This window comes from Lepisosteus platostomus, chromosome 3 (assembly GCF_059453375.1).
Source record: "Lepisosteus platostomus isolate fLepPlt1 chromosome 3, fLepPlt1.hap1, whole genome shotgun sequence".
NCBI classification, from domain to species: Eukaryota; Metazoa; Chordata; class Actinopteri; order Semionotiformes; family Lepisosteidae; genus Lepisosteus; species Lepisosteus platostomus.
This window is the reverse complement of record NC_142613.1, coordinates 20,483,674-20,499,556: the sequence shown is the minus strand read 5'-3', so window position 1 is coordinate 20,499,556 and position 15,883 is coordinate 20,483,674. Positions and strand designations below refer to the sequence as shown.

Sequence of the window (15,883 nt, the reverse complement as noted above, 5' to 3'; positions counted from 1 at the left end):
TGATACAGCAAAGCATCCCCAAACCATGACACTACCACCACCGTGCGTGACTGTTGGTATGAGGTTCTTACCGTGGAATGTAGTGTTTAGTTTTTGCCAGACATAACAGGGCCCATGTCAGCCAAAATGTTCTACTTTTGACTCATCTGTCAATAGAACATTGATCCAGAACAGGTGAGGTAAGTACTCATATGCTTCTTAGTGAGCAGTGGTTCCGTCTTGTTTTTGCCTAGTGTCTTTCTGATGGTGGAGTCATGAACACTGACCTTGGCCAAGGTGAGAGAGGCCTGCAGATCCATATACAGTATATATCATTCTAGGGTTATTTGTGACTTCCTGGACAATTTTACACCTTGCTCTTGGAGAGGTTTTGGCAGCACGGCCAAATTTGGACAATAATCCTCCTATTGTAGTTCTGTGAAGCCCCAGAGCCTTTGAAATGGCTTTGTAACCCTTTCCAGATTGATAGACATCAACAATGGAGGTTTTCAGGAATTTATTTTGATTATGGCATGATGTGACTCTAGATCCTGTGTGCTTCACCTTGATGGGCAGGGCTGGCCTAATTCAGGCCTTATTGTTAACCAAAGTATTCAAACAGCTGACCCTAATCATCCTTTTAAATAGGTTGATTTCGCTGGGGGGGGGGGGAGGGCAATAACTTTTTCTCACCTGAAGATTGCATGTTTGATTCCCTTGCATACCAAACAAATGAAAGAAGCACCAAACATTGGTGCCATTTTTTCTATCAGGCTCTCCTCAGTATACTGTTTCAACCCATTAAAAGATTCTGACCAAAAGCACTGTGAGAAATGTGCAAATATGCATAAAATCAGATTGGGGGCAAAATACTATTCATGGCGCTGAATATGCTTTTCTCACAGTTATAGCATTGCCAACATTGACCTAATTTTATTCTATTTTTCTTACTCTCAAAGCATTCTAATGCCATTTTTAATTTCTTTTCTACTTTGTGTGAATGAGGACATCCACTTTTTAATATTATGCATATTATATAATATGCACAAGATATTTTTACAAACTGCCCCTTTTATTTCTGAAGCGTCCATTTGCATTGGTGATGGACGTTTTGGGCTACAGTACATATGATTGTACATGATTTGCTTTGTCCTTTGATTTTGCATGAATATTAAATATATCTCTCTCAAAGGTTGGTAAAACGCATTTTGCATAAAATATTTCTATGTATTTTGTATGTAGTTTCCTGTTAATTTAAGTATCAATATATAATGATATCTAATAATAATATGTGCAGTTAAAATACTTTCTACCAAATAGTTTATAGTAAATATATTATTACTTATTATAGTAATAAAATATTTCATGTAAATGAAATTGAAGTAGTTCATATATTTTGTGGTAGCATTCTTTTCATTAGAAAATTAGATACATATGTGGAAAAGTAAAGAATTTCAGGTCTGCAGGAGTGTATTCAGAAAATATTTTCCAGAAATTGCAAAAATGTTGCAAACATGCAATATTTTTGTTTGTTCAGAGTTCCCCTCAGCTCATTTATCATTTCTTATTATTGTCATTGGCATCCACAAGGAGGAGAATCATCATGTGTTTGGAAGAACATAGTTCCTTCATAGACCCATAGAATCTTCCCAAAGTCACAATCCACAAAAAGAGAGCCGTAACATACAATAGGGGCACTGAAAATATTTCATATTTCCACTGAATTATGAAGTTTAACAATTATGATTTAATGTACAAAAATAAGATTTAAGTTATTTACATAATTTAAATTCAGCACCTTCCTGGCCTGGTGTAATATTTATATTAATTTTCTGAATGTCAATTAGCATTTTACTTCAAATATGTTAAAACATAGTGAACTACTGTAGAACAACAGTGTACAATAGTAAAACAAAACATTCAAAAACTGTTCATGCTAATTTAGGATAGAAAACATACTGAAGATATGCTACATACGAATGTAATTCAGATGTATGATTTACAGTGGGAAGTTTGTTTTTGTTTTTCACAAAACGAATGATCAAAAATGTCACAAGTCTAGTCCAAAGAGTGTAGACTGCTCACCTCTAGATCTGATGATGTAAATGTATAGGGAATGTTCCACCCTAAGGGGCCATACTTCTTTCTCTCCTGAACGACAGCATTAAAGAAGCACAGACTGAAGAGCAGAGTCTTCCAGACCGGGCTACAGCCAGGCATTGTGAAGGTACTCTCTGTCACTTCCGTGCTGAATGTATGAAGTAACTTTTTCTTCAGGCCCTGTGGGGGCTCAACTGCAATCTAAAAGGGAGTAATTAATTTATTCATGCTCATTTTTTGTGGTGGTGTATTTTATGCCAAAACATACCATGTCTTACACACTGACTTTCAAAAAACAATGCTGCTGCTCATCCTAAAAAGTTTAGATGTTTATATTAGTGGACCCAAACGGATAATGTTGGAAGAAAGACAATCCTGAAATAACCTTGACTCCTCTCCCTGCAAGGAAAGCTTGGGATTAGGCTTTATTTTTTACATTGATGCACATTTATTGTCTATTACATTATTTATCTATTTATGATTTATTAAATAATATTATTAATGGAATAGTCAGTCTACATCCAAGTCACTGTAACTGATTGTAACACTGATTTTTTCTTTGTTTTTAAAATTGTATTATTAGATGATGTTGTTATTCTCTGTTTGTAGGTATGCTATTAAACAATAAAAATGTTAACAAAAATAATTTCTTGATTATTAATATATTTATTTAAAAAACAAACACAAACTTATAGTCAAACTTATTACTCTACTGTATTTCAGCATGTCTGGTTTAAGATGAATATACACTTTATGGATATTGATTAAATGACTCAGTGTCATTTAGATTCCTCTTCTCATCTCCCTGTCTGTGGACTAGCACTGGTACTGTAACTGCTGAAACCTTAAAATTACATATAAAACTTTGTTCTTGATTTGGACCAATTTTCACGCTAAGCTTTCCTATTGTGTCTGTTCACACAATTGTCAGATCACCTTCTATGAAATTGATTGTAATTTCTTGATAATTCATTGTTATTTGTTGCAATTGTAAGTTTATGATACTCTAAAGTAATGTACCAAAATGTAGCAAAAATCTAATTATTTCTGTAAGTGGCACAATTTGAAGAATAGGTTTGGCATGAATTAATGGAAAATGTGTAATTAATAAAATATAATTGCCAAACATCATTAATGAAATTATAACCTTAGATGTCAATAAGAAACATTTTAAACTTGGATATGAAGTTGAGAGGTGCAGACAAATGTGCCCAAATCACAGCAGATCAAATGGAAATCCCAGATAACTATGTAATCAGGACTTCAGTGTAATGTCTCAACCAAAGGACTATGCCGTACATAACTCTGACTTTAATTTACTCTGCAGCTAATAGGAAATCCAGGTTCCTATCTAAATGATGTGTATCCTGTGTTGGGTTATAAAGCATATAAATTAAAGAATTAAGGTATATGTAATGTATTTTGTTATACTACTACTGTTATACTATTTAAAAAGATGATAAAAATATATTTTCATTTGTGAGTTTACCTTGATCCCTTTTTGCAAAATAGAGGCAGGAAATATGGAGTCTGGTTTAGAGGATAACCAAAGCCGAAACTGAGGATCAATATTGGTACCCTTATATTTCAACCTGAAAAGACAAAGAATTTAGTTCTGTAAGAGACTTGAATTAAAGGCAGACAGAAGCTCTGGAGCTGAAATCACGAAAAGGGTGTGAGTGAAATGATTTTGGTTGTTCAAAAAGAGACGTTTTTGTTTATTAATTGTTGTAGTGTTAAAACAGCTAGGAACACTGGACACTTATGAGCTAATCACAAACCTTGAGCAATCCATGGAGAAAAGAGCTCATTTTGTATCAGCTTGAATTGGATTTTCCTAGATCTAAAGGGTGCTTCACATGCTGTCTAAATAAAAAGGCCTATGTTATGAAGTTTGGAAGAGTAATGTGCAGTACTCACGAGTTGATGATGGACTGGAGCCTGGGCATGAAAGATGCGGCCAGATGGCAGTTCTGCAGGAAGACCCAGCGTCCCTTGAGGACCTGTGCCTTGTTGATAAGCTCCTTGGCCCTGGGACCCTGGCCCTGCCCCAAGGAGACCATGTCCAGATGCAGTGTTCCACCACGCACCTCCTGGGCCAACCGTGCTAGTTGTGAAGCTGGATCCATTCCTGCAGCAAGACATGAACAAGGGCTATTTCATTACACAAAAGCATCTAAATTACCACTCATCCTCAAATCTTCCTGAGTAGCATAAGGCCACGTAGTCATGCTGGCCAGTACAGTATTTACCAATATTTTCCAGTTCTTCACCGTTTCACTTTCAGTCCTTTTTGGATGATTCTGCAGCAAATTGTTTTATTTTTCCTATGGTTTGCTAGGCTAGCTAAGCTTCTGTTAGTTAAATTCACGGACAATGCATTTAGTGTTGGTGTTCATATATATCGGATCAATACTTCATTGGCATTCTTTTTCTTCCTTAGTTCTAAATTTAAGTATTTATACTGTATATTCCGATTTCACAAGAATAAAATAATATCATCCTTACTTGTTTTTCATTTGATTTAAAAATGTGATTTAATACAATAATATGTATTGGTACTAGCCAATCGATATTGTTAATAGCAAAGGATATTGCTATTAGAACTGCTCTACTTAAGTAGTGAAAGGGGTTCACAAAAACATTTTAACTGCCTGAACTTTAAATGGAAGCCAGAAAGTGATCTGAAACCTCCAGGCAACATGGTTTTGACCTGGAAATGTTTGAGGGTGGTGCCTTGTTACTGACTAGCCAATATAGCCAAGTATAGTATGCTATAATTGTTGATCTATGGCTTTTCATTTCCTGGTGGGGAGTTGGTTACATCATTTATGCATCTCAACTGATTTTCATCTTTTCGGTTCATCTCAGTTTTGAGAGTGTGAATGTTGCAATAAGTATGTTTGCAACTGCAGGCCCTGTGCTATGGGAAACAAAAGCAGTGTGAAACCATATTTCACATATACTGCACTTCTTACATACAGTATAATCATTCCACAGCTATAGATTCAATGCAAGTGCAAATGTGTTTGTATTTAAAATGAAAATTTTCACTACATTTCTCTTTTCTAATCAACACTGTTACATAACTTTACTATTTTACAGTAATGTTAATTTACTTCTACCTCAATCCTCAAAACAGCAGAAAAATACTGTGCTTGCACACCTATTTGAAAACATTAATATTTTATTAATATAAATATTTATTTCTTCTTCAGTTTACTGTGTGACAGTGACGGACGTTATTGTTTTAGTTACTGTGGTTAACCTGCCATAAAGTCAAGTGGAACTGACAAGTGTTTCTCTTACCCGGAGACAGAAGAAATACGAGAGGTGTGATTGCATTAGATTTTTCATACACCTCTCTCAAGGTCATCTTCCCACTCTGTAGGTATTTAGAGCCAATCTTCTCTGAAACAAAGTCTTTTACTGCTGCTGTCAAACTTTCTGGCTTTAGAATTTTAATCTAAGATAAAAAGTATGAGAAGAGAATACAAGACAGATCTGCATTTATAAATTAACTGAAATTCCTTTGTCACTGAATGTATGTTTAACCTTTGTTAATAGGTTGAAAGATTCAAGTCATTTAATGTTAATGGGTTGAAAGATTCAAATTATTAAAATACAATATTTATAAAACTAAAGGCATGTAGCCTGTCTCTGCAACTTAAAATCCATCGCTACATTGGGTGGTTACTTTTTCATAAAATGGTAATGTCATACCTTTAGCTCACACTGTATGTTTGACTTTACAAAATGGGTAATGTTTATAAATGTATAAATATAAATGTTCAATTATAAATGTAATGTTTTTTTCACAATTTCTGTTCTCTGCTAACAGTTTACAACAGGTTAAAAACAGTTATATTAAAACTGACCTTAAAAAATGAAACTTAATAATAACAGAATTTCTGGTTGTGTGATCTCCTGAATAAATTCAGGTTCTTCAGCAACTATTATGCCGCTCCAGTCTGACAAGGCTTAAAGAAGGCTTACAGTAGAAATATAAATATTCTTCAGTTTTGTAGATTTTTAGTGACATGTTTACATGGTTCTTTTTCTAATGATCTCTTCAGAGATGTCATTAAAAACTGAGCACAATTGTGACTTTCCATCTATTTTTTGTTCTAACATACTGTGTATATATATATACTTCCAAAAGTGTTGTACCTATTCTTTGATAAGACATACTTTGGAAAACAATAATCTTGAGACTGCTCATAGTAGAAAATGGTTTTGTAGATTGTGGTTGTTCAGATAGATCCTAAAGAATGCAATAGAGGGATGAAATATGGTCTGTATATTTGGTCTGTCATGCCTATCTGTGGGAATAGCAGCCAAACTGTGTAGGTGAACAGAAGTATGTGAGATTAGGAATCTAACCTTCCTTCCAAAGTCCACTTAATTTCCAAAATGAGACATTACAGAAATAACCAGAACGTACATTTGTATCTGAATTTACATACATTTAATAAACTTTTAGGACTCTTCTCTGTTTCCAGAAAGAGCCACAGTACCATGAGAAGGATTTTTAAGAATGTAATTTTATGTATATTAAACCTAGTTACACTTAAACGATTCATTGTAAGAGAATAAAAAAACGTAAGAAAATGTTTGAAACCCAAACTTGAGAATTGAAATGTTTTTTAAATAAGTGAAGTGAAGTGAATGTAGACTCTTGCAAATCAGAACTAACCAGAATGAGTTTTTGAAATCCAGAGAGGGTCTCCCAGGGAAAAACAGTGCCACACAGATTCTGACTCTCCTCAGACTCCTCATGACCAGGTACTTGTACATAATTACCTGGCACTATCTGAATGGCTACTGAAGCTTCTGAGTTAAAAGAAAGTTAAAACAAATATTAGCAATCTCTGTATTATATTGTTATGGAGTCTATGCATTTTAATTTGTGCTGATTAATTATATCACATTCTAAAAAAGAAAAAAACATTGGTTAATCTCTGTCTAGTACCAAAGTAAATAAAAAAAGCAAAGGGCTGGATTTTAAAAAGTGAAAGTACATGTAAGGAAATAGATTTTCAGTGAGTGTTATCTGCATGGTTCTTTAAAGTTTGTGTCATTTATTTGTGATAACATGTATTTTGTAAATGCTAAGCAGAATTACACAATGAACACACTACAAGTAGGTTTATACTACGTGGTTTCATACAAACCACAAATATATTTAAAATCTTAATGCCCTTTTGGGCAAATTGATTTTTTTCTTTAATGTAATTTTGATGTAACTTAAAAATCTATTTTGAGTATATTTTATTATATTCAAATGCCATACTCTCACCTACAAACTGCCAGTTTTTATATTAACCTGTGGCTCAGAAAATGGAATGGAAAGGACTACAGGCTGAGTCAGTGAGCCAATATAAGAGAGATTTATGTGTTATGGTAAGAAAAAGATTTAAAATTTCAGACAGCTTCATCTAGTATGATCGCAATTTTGAAGCTCATGACTAAAGAATTAACATAAAACTCACTTGGTTGAGAAGTGCTATTGTTAGTATAGGGATTGCTCAGAAACCGATACAGATTGCCGGCTTTTAAGAAAGACGTCCATTGATGCTTATTACTTAAGAGAGATTCACAAAGAGAGGTGAATGCTTGGAGCTGACCACTGATGTACTGACACTGCTTCCACATGCTATCTGTAAGCCAGGCACCAGGGGCACAGACCTTGAAATCCATACCTAAAGATAAAAAAGACAGTCACAGTAGTAGCTAATATGGCATTATTTTACTCAAGCAACCTTAATATAACAATTCATCCAACTTTTTTCTAACCACTTTATCCAATTCAGGGTCATGGAGAGCTGAAGCCTATCTCAGCAAGCAACGGATGTAAGCCAAGATACAGCCTGGATGGGACACCAGCCCATTGCAGTAACGTAACATTCATTTTCGACATATTTACATTTATAAAACAATTATGTTAAGTGTTGTTCCAAAGGATTTCTAACACTCTAGTGTAAGGTTAGTTGTGTATTTATAGCTGTTGGACTGCCAACAGTATTTTTTAAATAAGAATAAAACAATAAAAGTTGAAAAAAAATTATGTTAATGTTAGCATTTGCTGTCTGCCAAAATCCAATAAGCATGATCTTATTCTGAAAACGAAAAGCTTCTAAGCAGCTCATCCAGTAAAAAAACATTATTTGCCCTATAGCCTGGTTGAAATCTAAGCTGTGCTAACCCCTGTGATCATTTCAAAGACAACATTGTGCACCTTTATCTATTCTGTGTTATGCTGTACTAATTAGGAAAGTTGTTACAGCTACAGAAACTGTGAAAGATATTAGGGGAGGTTACTAAGAAAACGTTCTCACAATTCCAAAATATCTTTAGAAAAGTTTAGTGATTATTGTACACTGGTTATATTAATAATTTAGTATTATCACTAAAACACAAGATGGATTTTTCTTTTAAATTTTTAAATTCCAAAGTTTGTAATAGCATTTTTTGTGCTTTGGAGATAAATGGTATTGTAAATATTCATAAAAGTAGTTTAGGGTATTATGTTTTGGTTATTAGTATTTTTATTGTTTTTAATTACTTTTTCAAAATGTATTACCTATAATTACCATTACTAACATTTTCTAAAACTTTTTTCCAACTGTAATTACTACCCTTGAGCACCAGGTGTCAGAAGTATACTATGGTTAAGATAGTTCAGTATACTTGCAAAGGTGATAAGTAAAAAACTGGAGGTTTTGAAGGTAAAACCATCATTTCAAAAGCCAAAACTGTCGCAGAAAAACAACTACTTTAATTTATGCAAATCATCTTAATGCAAAAAAACTTACTGTTATGAATAATAACACAACTGTAAATTATCCAACTATTAGGATTATAAAAATGTTCAGTTTTATAATTTATATGCTTTGACTCATGCTGTCTGCAATTGCAACTTTATGTTATTTTATTCCAAAGTAATCCAATCAGCTTTATTTAAATGGGTATTTGCAAGTTTTATAAAGAATCAATTGCTGGTCCACCTTACCATCACTGTGTCCCATTTGTTTTGGAGTATCCATCATGTCTGCTAGGACAGCTGAATGTAAGAAAATCTTCCATTCATTCTCTGGCAGATATTCCAGGCTCTCCGCCAGCTTGGTGTCATTGTGATTTGTCCGCATGATGTTGGAACACATCATGAAAGAGAAACAGAGCTGGTGATCTGCAAACAGTGCAAGAGACACCTCCTGTGCAAAAAAAACAACAACACATCATCGTACTTTAGCCTTGCATATCATGTGCACTTCCTTGTGCATTTCTTAGACTTTCTGAGAAATATAGTCTTTTCAGGCTTTTTCCAGACATTACACCCTATCTTCTTGATTATTGAAGATTTCATGGTACTGTTTAGAAGATTAGAGGTGTTATCTTGCCTAAATGACACTTTTAACTTGCATAGTTTGGCTTCCCTAATTTCTCCCTCAATTCAATTGGCATTAATTTTTCACTCCTCCAATTGACCCCTTTTGTATTGCAGCTGCAGGCACATAACGTCTGCTATACAGTTGTGTGCTCCATTTCAGAGGTGGATGAAGAAGGTCCCCTTTTTGCCCTGCCTTGCACTTGTTGCTTGCTGGGTAGGCTTCGGCTTCCCAAGACTCCGTATGGTATAAAATGGTTTGGCAAATTACATGACATGTCACTTCTGAAAATATAAGACTTGCAAGCAAAAATAATTGCACCAAAAAACCTTGAGAATGTGCTCTCGGGAGTTTCTAAAAAGGAGATTTGCAGTAAAGGAGATTGTGAATATGACTGTCCAGATTACCCACTGATAATCTGAGTATATTTGAGTATTCACTTACTATCCTCAGTATAAATGAATGATTTTTTTTCTTTAAAGAAGATATCTTCTGAAATCTTTAAAGTTTACCTTGTATATATTTTCAGTTAATGTGTCGATCATCATCAAGAGCTGTAGATTTAGGTCCTTGCTATTAGGCATTCTTCTTTCAGACTGGATTGCTGGTTTCCTCATGTTCTGGGCATTGAGAGGGCGCAGGGTGCCAGATACTGGCTCAGAGGGGTCATGGATAAGACACTCTTGACCTTGGGTAGCATCCTGGATTGCTTTTATGAACATTTCATTGAACCAGTCCAAAGAAAACTGATACATGTAATTGATCTGAATCAAATCTGCTAACAAAAAGTAAAGAATTGCCCCCCTCTTGGCTACAGGAAGGTACTTTTTCCGTGCCTTATCTATTTCCTTCTCTGTTTCTTCTGCAATTTGTATCCGATTTAAAATTTCCTTTGATGTGACTTTTGAGTTCTGCAGATTTTCAATCAGGTCCTGGTCATCTAGGATGTGTCCTGAAAAAGTAGAGGCTTATACTTCATATTGTTATCTATTAATCAATTGTACTTTTATTGTTGTTTTTTCTTAGAGCTGATGTTTCTTGTGCTAATTATTTATTTGTAGTTTTTCAGCATTCTAAGAAGTTGATATAACCACTATTTTGCAAATACTTGAAGTTTTCATTCATATAATGAATTCATAACAAATAATACATGTACATGCAGGATTCATAGAGAATAAAAAATAGTGTAGTTCGTATAAAATTGTAATTATTGGCATTTTATTATGTATAGTTCCAGTTTTTAAGGTTGCAGTTAAAAATTTGTTCATGATTTTGTTTTAGAAGTACTAAATTGACCTTAAAATATACTTGGGTTATATGACAGTACTTGATACCCATGGAGATAACTGCTGTTATTATAAAGCCACTCTCTCAGCCAGCTTTCTGAGTCTTTACCTTCTGTCCTCTGCAGTAGGAGCAGAGACCTGTTCTCCAGCTCATGCAGAAGGAAAAGGTCAGCGGTGATGGTCTGAAGGAGCTGGCAGTGCTGCTGCTCTAGCTCAGGACTCTGCAGGGAGACCACACTGGAAAGGAGCTGCTCCTGCAGACCTTCGAATGCCACTGAGAAGTTAATGAGCTTGACGATAATGCACACAGCAGGCAGGAAATGAGGATTTGGCACCTGAGTGGTCAGATATAGCCTGTGACATAAAAAGAGATGCACCAACTTTACAATTCCTGTAATTTCTGAAGATGTGCACAGATAAAAATGATATAAAAGATGCTAAAAGGGATTATGAGAATATATACATGGTTTTACATATTAAGACATACCTGACTCACCTAGTCCCTACCTAATCCTAACAGCAGATAAATCTAACCTAATATGACAAATAACACACAAAATTTACTTTATTATTTGTTAATTAAAAAATCAGCCAACATTCAGAAGCCTTATGTGCAAGAGTAAGTTACCCTTACTGTTTCCATATCAGTTAAGAAGGTAATTAGAATCAGGTGCTGCTAAACATGTGCACATAATTACAGTAGTTGATCATCAGGAAGTGCTTTCCACCTATATATAAAATCAGAAACTTTGTCAGTTTGGTCTGGAGCATTCATGCCTAGGTCAAAAGATATACAGTATACAGATAAAGATATACAGAGTAAGAGCTGTTGCTGCTCCTCAGTATGGGAAGTGTTATAAAGCCATTTCCAAACAATATTAAGTCGTCCATCCTTACAAAGTGAGAAGGATATTTTACAAATGGAGAAAGTTCAAGATGGTTGCCAATCTACCCAGAAGTGGGGCGTCCCAGCAAATTCACCCCCTGATCAGACTGTATGATGCTCCTAGAAATTGCAAAGAACCATAAAGCTACATTGAGGGATATACAGGACTCTGTTAATAGGGTTCATGAGAAAAGACTAAACAAGAACATTGCTGCAGGACTTAGGTTTACAAATCAGCACCCAAATGAACCATGAGACTTCTGGAACAATGTCCTCTGGACTGATGAGACCAAAGTGGAGTTGCTTGGACATATTGTAATGCAAAACATGTTAAGCGAAAAGCAAACACTACGTATCACCACAAGTACCTCATACCAACTGTGAAGCATGGTGCTGGAGGGGTAATGATTTGGGCCTGCTTTGCAGCCACAGGACTTGGACACCTCACAATCATTGAGTCCGCCATGAATTAATCTGTATACCAGTGCGTTCTAGAGGAAAATGTGAGACCATCTGTCTAACAGGTAAAGCCTAGCCGAAAGTGGATAATGCAACAGGACAATGTTCCAAACACACCAGTTAATCTACAACTCAATGAATGAAAAAGAAAAGAATCGGGATTTTGGAAAGGCCAACTCAAAATCCAGGCCTCAACCTCATTAAGGTGCTGTGGTGGGACCTAAAGAGAGCTGTGTATAAACTGAAGCAATTTATTACTTGGGATTAAATGTGCATTCACTTGAGTTAATCCACTAAAATCTTTTATTTATAATTTGATTTTTAACAGTTCTATAAAAATGTTATATATTTACTCGATAAAATATTATAATACATTTACAGCTGTATTTTTCTGTAGAAAAATAACATCTGGAAAAGAGATAACTATAGTCAAAGCAATAGCAATAAAGTGTATCATTATACAAGGGAAAGACAAGATATGTTCCTCAAAATCTATTTATTATATCACAGTGAAGTTCAGGGCAGTAATTAGGTTAATTACAAATTAATATTTTACACCATCCCTCATCTTAAATATGAATAATAAAAAATGGTAGTGTTCTACAGTTCTGAAATTTCTTATTTAACAAATTTGCTGATCATAGAATGTATTTTTGATATAATGTTCATATATTTATAAAGCAAATTACAAGTTGAAGAGATCTTGCGGCATGACAAATAACAAGAAATTGTAATTTATACAGTACATAGCTACACCTTACTTGACCACTAACCAAACTGTTATATTCATCTTGCTGATTATAAATGTTGTAACATAAGCCAGTAGGATGCGCAGCCCAGATGTGTTAGTTAAATTTGACCTTAGTTTGCTTAACAACATTTTATTATTCTGTCAACAAACTATTAATTTTCAGCAGACTATTGCTTTAATGCAGGTGTTATGTATAGTAGGTGACTGAGAGCTCTGCTGTGACAAACAACAAAACAAAAAAACCTTTGCTGTAAAAAAAAAAAAACAAAAAAACCTTTTGCTTTTGGATTACCTGAAACTGTGGTTGTACTCAATTTCAGTGTCTCCGATCTTAATAAAGTCTTGTCCTCCTCGTGATATTATGTTCTTCATTAGCACTGGTTGAAGACCAGGGTCAAGTACTTCACCTATATCCTTGGAAAACAAATAGAGAAACATATGCTCTATTATGACATTCTATTGTTATTTTGATCTTCCAACTAGCTCCTTAAATTAGTTTATTGGTATTGTATCTAAAACTCTGGAAGCCTGAAGGTAGATTTTTGATTATTATGTTAGAAAGTGTGTAAATAATTCACAAATCAAATGGTACCTATCCGAGATGGAAATTCATCATTGTCAGCCTGTTCAATGACAGATTCCACTTCTAGTCGTATTCAAACTCACATCCAGTTTTAGCAAATGACATATCCACTGCAATCAGATTCAATGAGTTGACCTGTCTTTTGATGATGAAACAATGTTTAAATCCTGATAGTCAGGTTCATGCTCTCTGAAGGCAAATCCAATTCACAGGGACATGTAAGCTTATTTAATCAAGTGTCATTGACCAAATTTGAAGTTAGGGAGCCTAGAACAAGTTACTCAGCCATGTTGAAACAGGCATCAGATCAATTAGCTACAATCACACAACACAAATGAACTAGATGTGCTGGTATTTAAGATCTGAAGTTTAATTAGGACAATGAAGTGTCAGTGCATTATGGTCAGTGCATTTGCACATTGCAGATGTTTTTTAAATTAAATCAAAATGTCCTCTACTAACCATAGTAACCACAACAAAATACTATTTGCATGGTATTGTAAAAATTAAATATTAAAACAATCATTTTGGAATAGTGGCGATAGGCTTAATTATTCTTCTACCGTATTTAGTACAGTCAATTGATAAGACTGCAGCACATAATTCATAAAAAAAAATAAAATAAACAATTCAGGATAAATTAAACCCTTTTGTACAGGTGCTTGGATGACTGGATGTTTTTTGCTGATTCTTCATCACAACAGTTTAGAAAGTGTGGCTGAAGCAGTCTATTGTAAGTTATGCAATAAGCAGTACGACCTTTTAAGATTTATGAAATAACACATTATACTCAGCTTAGTAAGTTTTTACTCATTTTTACACATTATACTCAGCTTTAAAAAAATGTTATACTTAAAACTATAGTATTCTTGCTTCTTCCCCCAGGATATGCTGCTAGTGACCTGTGTAGAATTTGCATAATGCTCAAGAGAAAATGGAATATTCCATTTCCCGTGGGGTTGTATAGAGTGGAAAGTGCTTTCATTTGAAATGGTGAAGTTCAAAACATATTTATATGTTTTTTCATTGTGTTCAAAGATTAAAACTCAGTTTTTATGGTTTTTGTTGCACCTTTTTTGCCACCGTGATGGGAAGCAATATTAAGTCCAACTAACAAATTACCTTACCTGTATAAGAACAGGTTCACCTAATTGAATTGCATTCTCTACAGTTTTCATGTAGTTGGAGTCAGAAGCAAATACTTTTTGCAGCTTGTCTCCCTCAGTGCAGCAGATCCATTTCTTGGCTTGGCCTTGAGGATCAATAAGGAGGGGCCAGCGGGTCCCATTCTGCATTATGATAGCATTCTCTGTGGAGTTCTGGTCAGGAGGCAATCCTTTGTTCTGCCAGTCTCTAACCTGATTATAACAATGACAACAGAGACAATGACTTCTAAATTGTGATACTTCAATGACAACTTTAAACAGAAGAGCAAGGCATTCTTAAAATTGTGAAACTGAATTAAAAACCATTAGGCAAGATAGTTATCTTTTAGTGTATCACGTGGAATGGAAAGCCTGTGCAAGATTGATTTGAGATATTGTTTATGTCCCTGGGAAAAAAAAACAAGTTTTCAAATGATTAGCCATAGTGTCAGCATTTTGATTTCTCATTAGAGGGTTTCATATATTTACTATATACTGCTTATTTTCAAAGTTTTTATCTTGAACACTAAAAGCAAATGTACAGTGTAATACCAAGGGTCTCAAAACTTGCACTGAAGCACATAGAAGAACAGATCCTAATTCCCATGTGTGTTATTATATAATGCAAATACATGAATGTTAAACGGCATAGATTAACCTTTGTGAATTCATATAAACAATGCAGTCAAAGGTGTAGTTCAACATTAATATTAATTTCCTATTTTGCAGTATCAGAACTACTGCAGAATATACAGTACATTGAATAAATACCACTTCTAAAGCTTCCCTTTACAGAACCACCAATACCAGTACTAGAATGATAAGCGGTGTCAATTAATTTGACTGTTGTCCCTTAAATGACACAAGGAACCTATTGCATGCATACAATCATACTTTACTTGTGCAGTCCATGGAAAACCTGGAATGTTAGGAGCAAAAGTAAAATGTTAAAGCAATGATACATTGCTACTGTACATTATGCATTTATTTAATCTTTCCTTGAACCTTGTTCTTGTCCCTGCATGCAAATGAATTCTGTCAAAGCAGGGAGGCCAAAAAGTGACAAGCCATGGGCAGTTAGTCTTCCTTTCTGTCATCAAAAACCAAACAGGAGGTACAGACAAGGATAGATAAGACAGTCTATTATGCACAGTAACAAGAAATTGCCTTTAAGTCAAATATTTTAAAGAAAGTTCCCGTGTGGGTGACCCCTTGATTATCACACCAGTTTAGCTGCTCACAGTGAATTTATACTTTTAGTATTCTCATGCTGCATTTTCCTACCACCTATCAATGAAATGCTGAT

General features: G+C 34.6%; 1 protein-coding gene across 5 annotated transcripts in view; it reads right to left on the bottom strand.

Annotated features, from left to right (window-relative positions):
- LOC148674596 (dynein axonemal heavy chain 6-like) overlaps positions 1-15,883 on the bottom strand; it is a 126,407-nt gene that overhangs the window by 7,663 nt on the left and 102,861 nt on the right. For 4 of the 5 annotated variants that reach the window (XM_088624874.1, XM_088624879.1, XM_088624878.1 and 1 more), the window contains 11 exons: positions 14,560-14,790; positions 13,142-13,263; positions 10,863-11,107; positions 9,980-10,419; positions 9,092-9,293; positions 7,572-7,781; positions 6,776-6,912; positions 5,389-5,545; positions 4,000-4,210; positions 3,569-3,671; positions 2,065-2,280 (listed from right to left, as the gene is read on the bottom strand). In XM_088624874.1, the coding sequence (XP_088481000.1) occupies positions 2,065-2,280; positions 3,569-3,671; positions 4,000-4,210; positions 5,389-5,545; positions 6,776-6,912; positions 7,572-7,781; positions 9,092-9,293; positions 9,980-10,419; positions 10,863-11,107; positions 13,142-13,263; positions 14,560-14,790 (2,274 nt within the window). The remainder of the gene's footprint in view (positions 1-2,064; positions 2,281-3,568; positions 3,672-3,999; positions 4,211-5,388; positions 5,546-6,775; positions 6,913-7,571; positions 7,782-9,091; positions 9,294-9,979; positions 10,420-10,862; positions 11,108-13,141; positions 13,264-14,559; positions 14,791-15,883) is intronic. The other variant, XM_088624875.1, reaches the window with a different exon arrangement.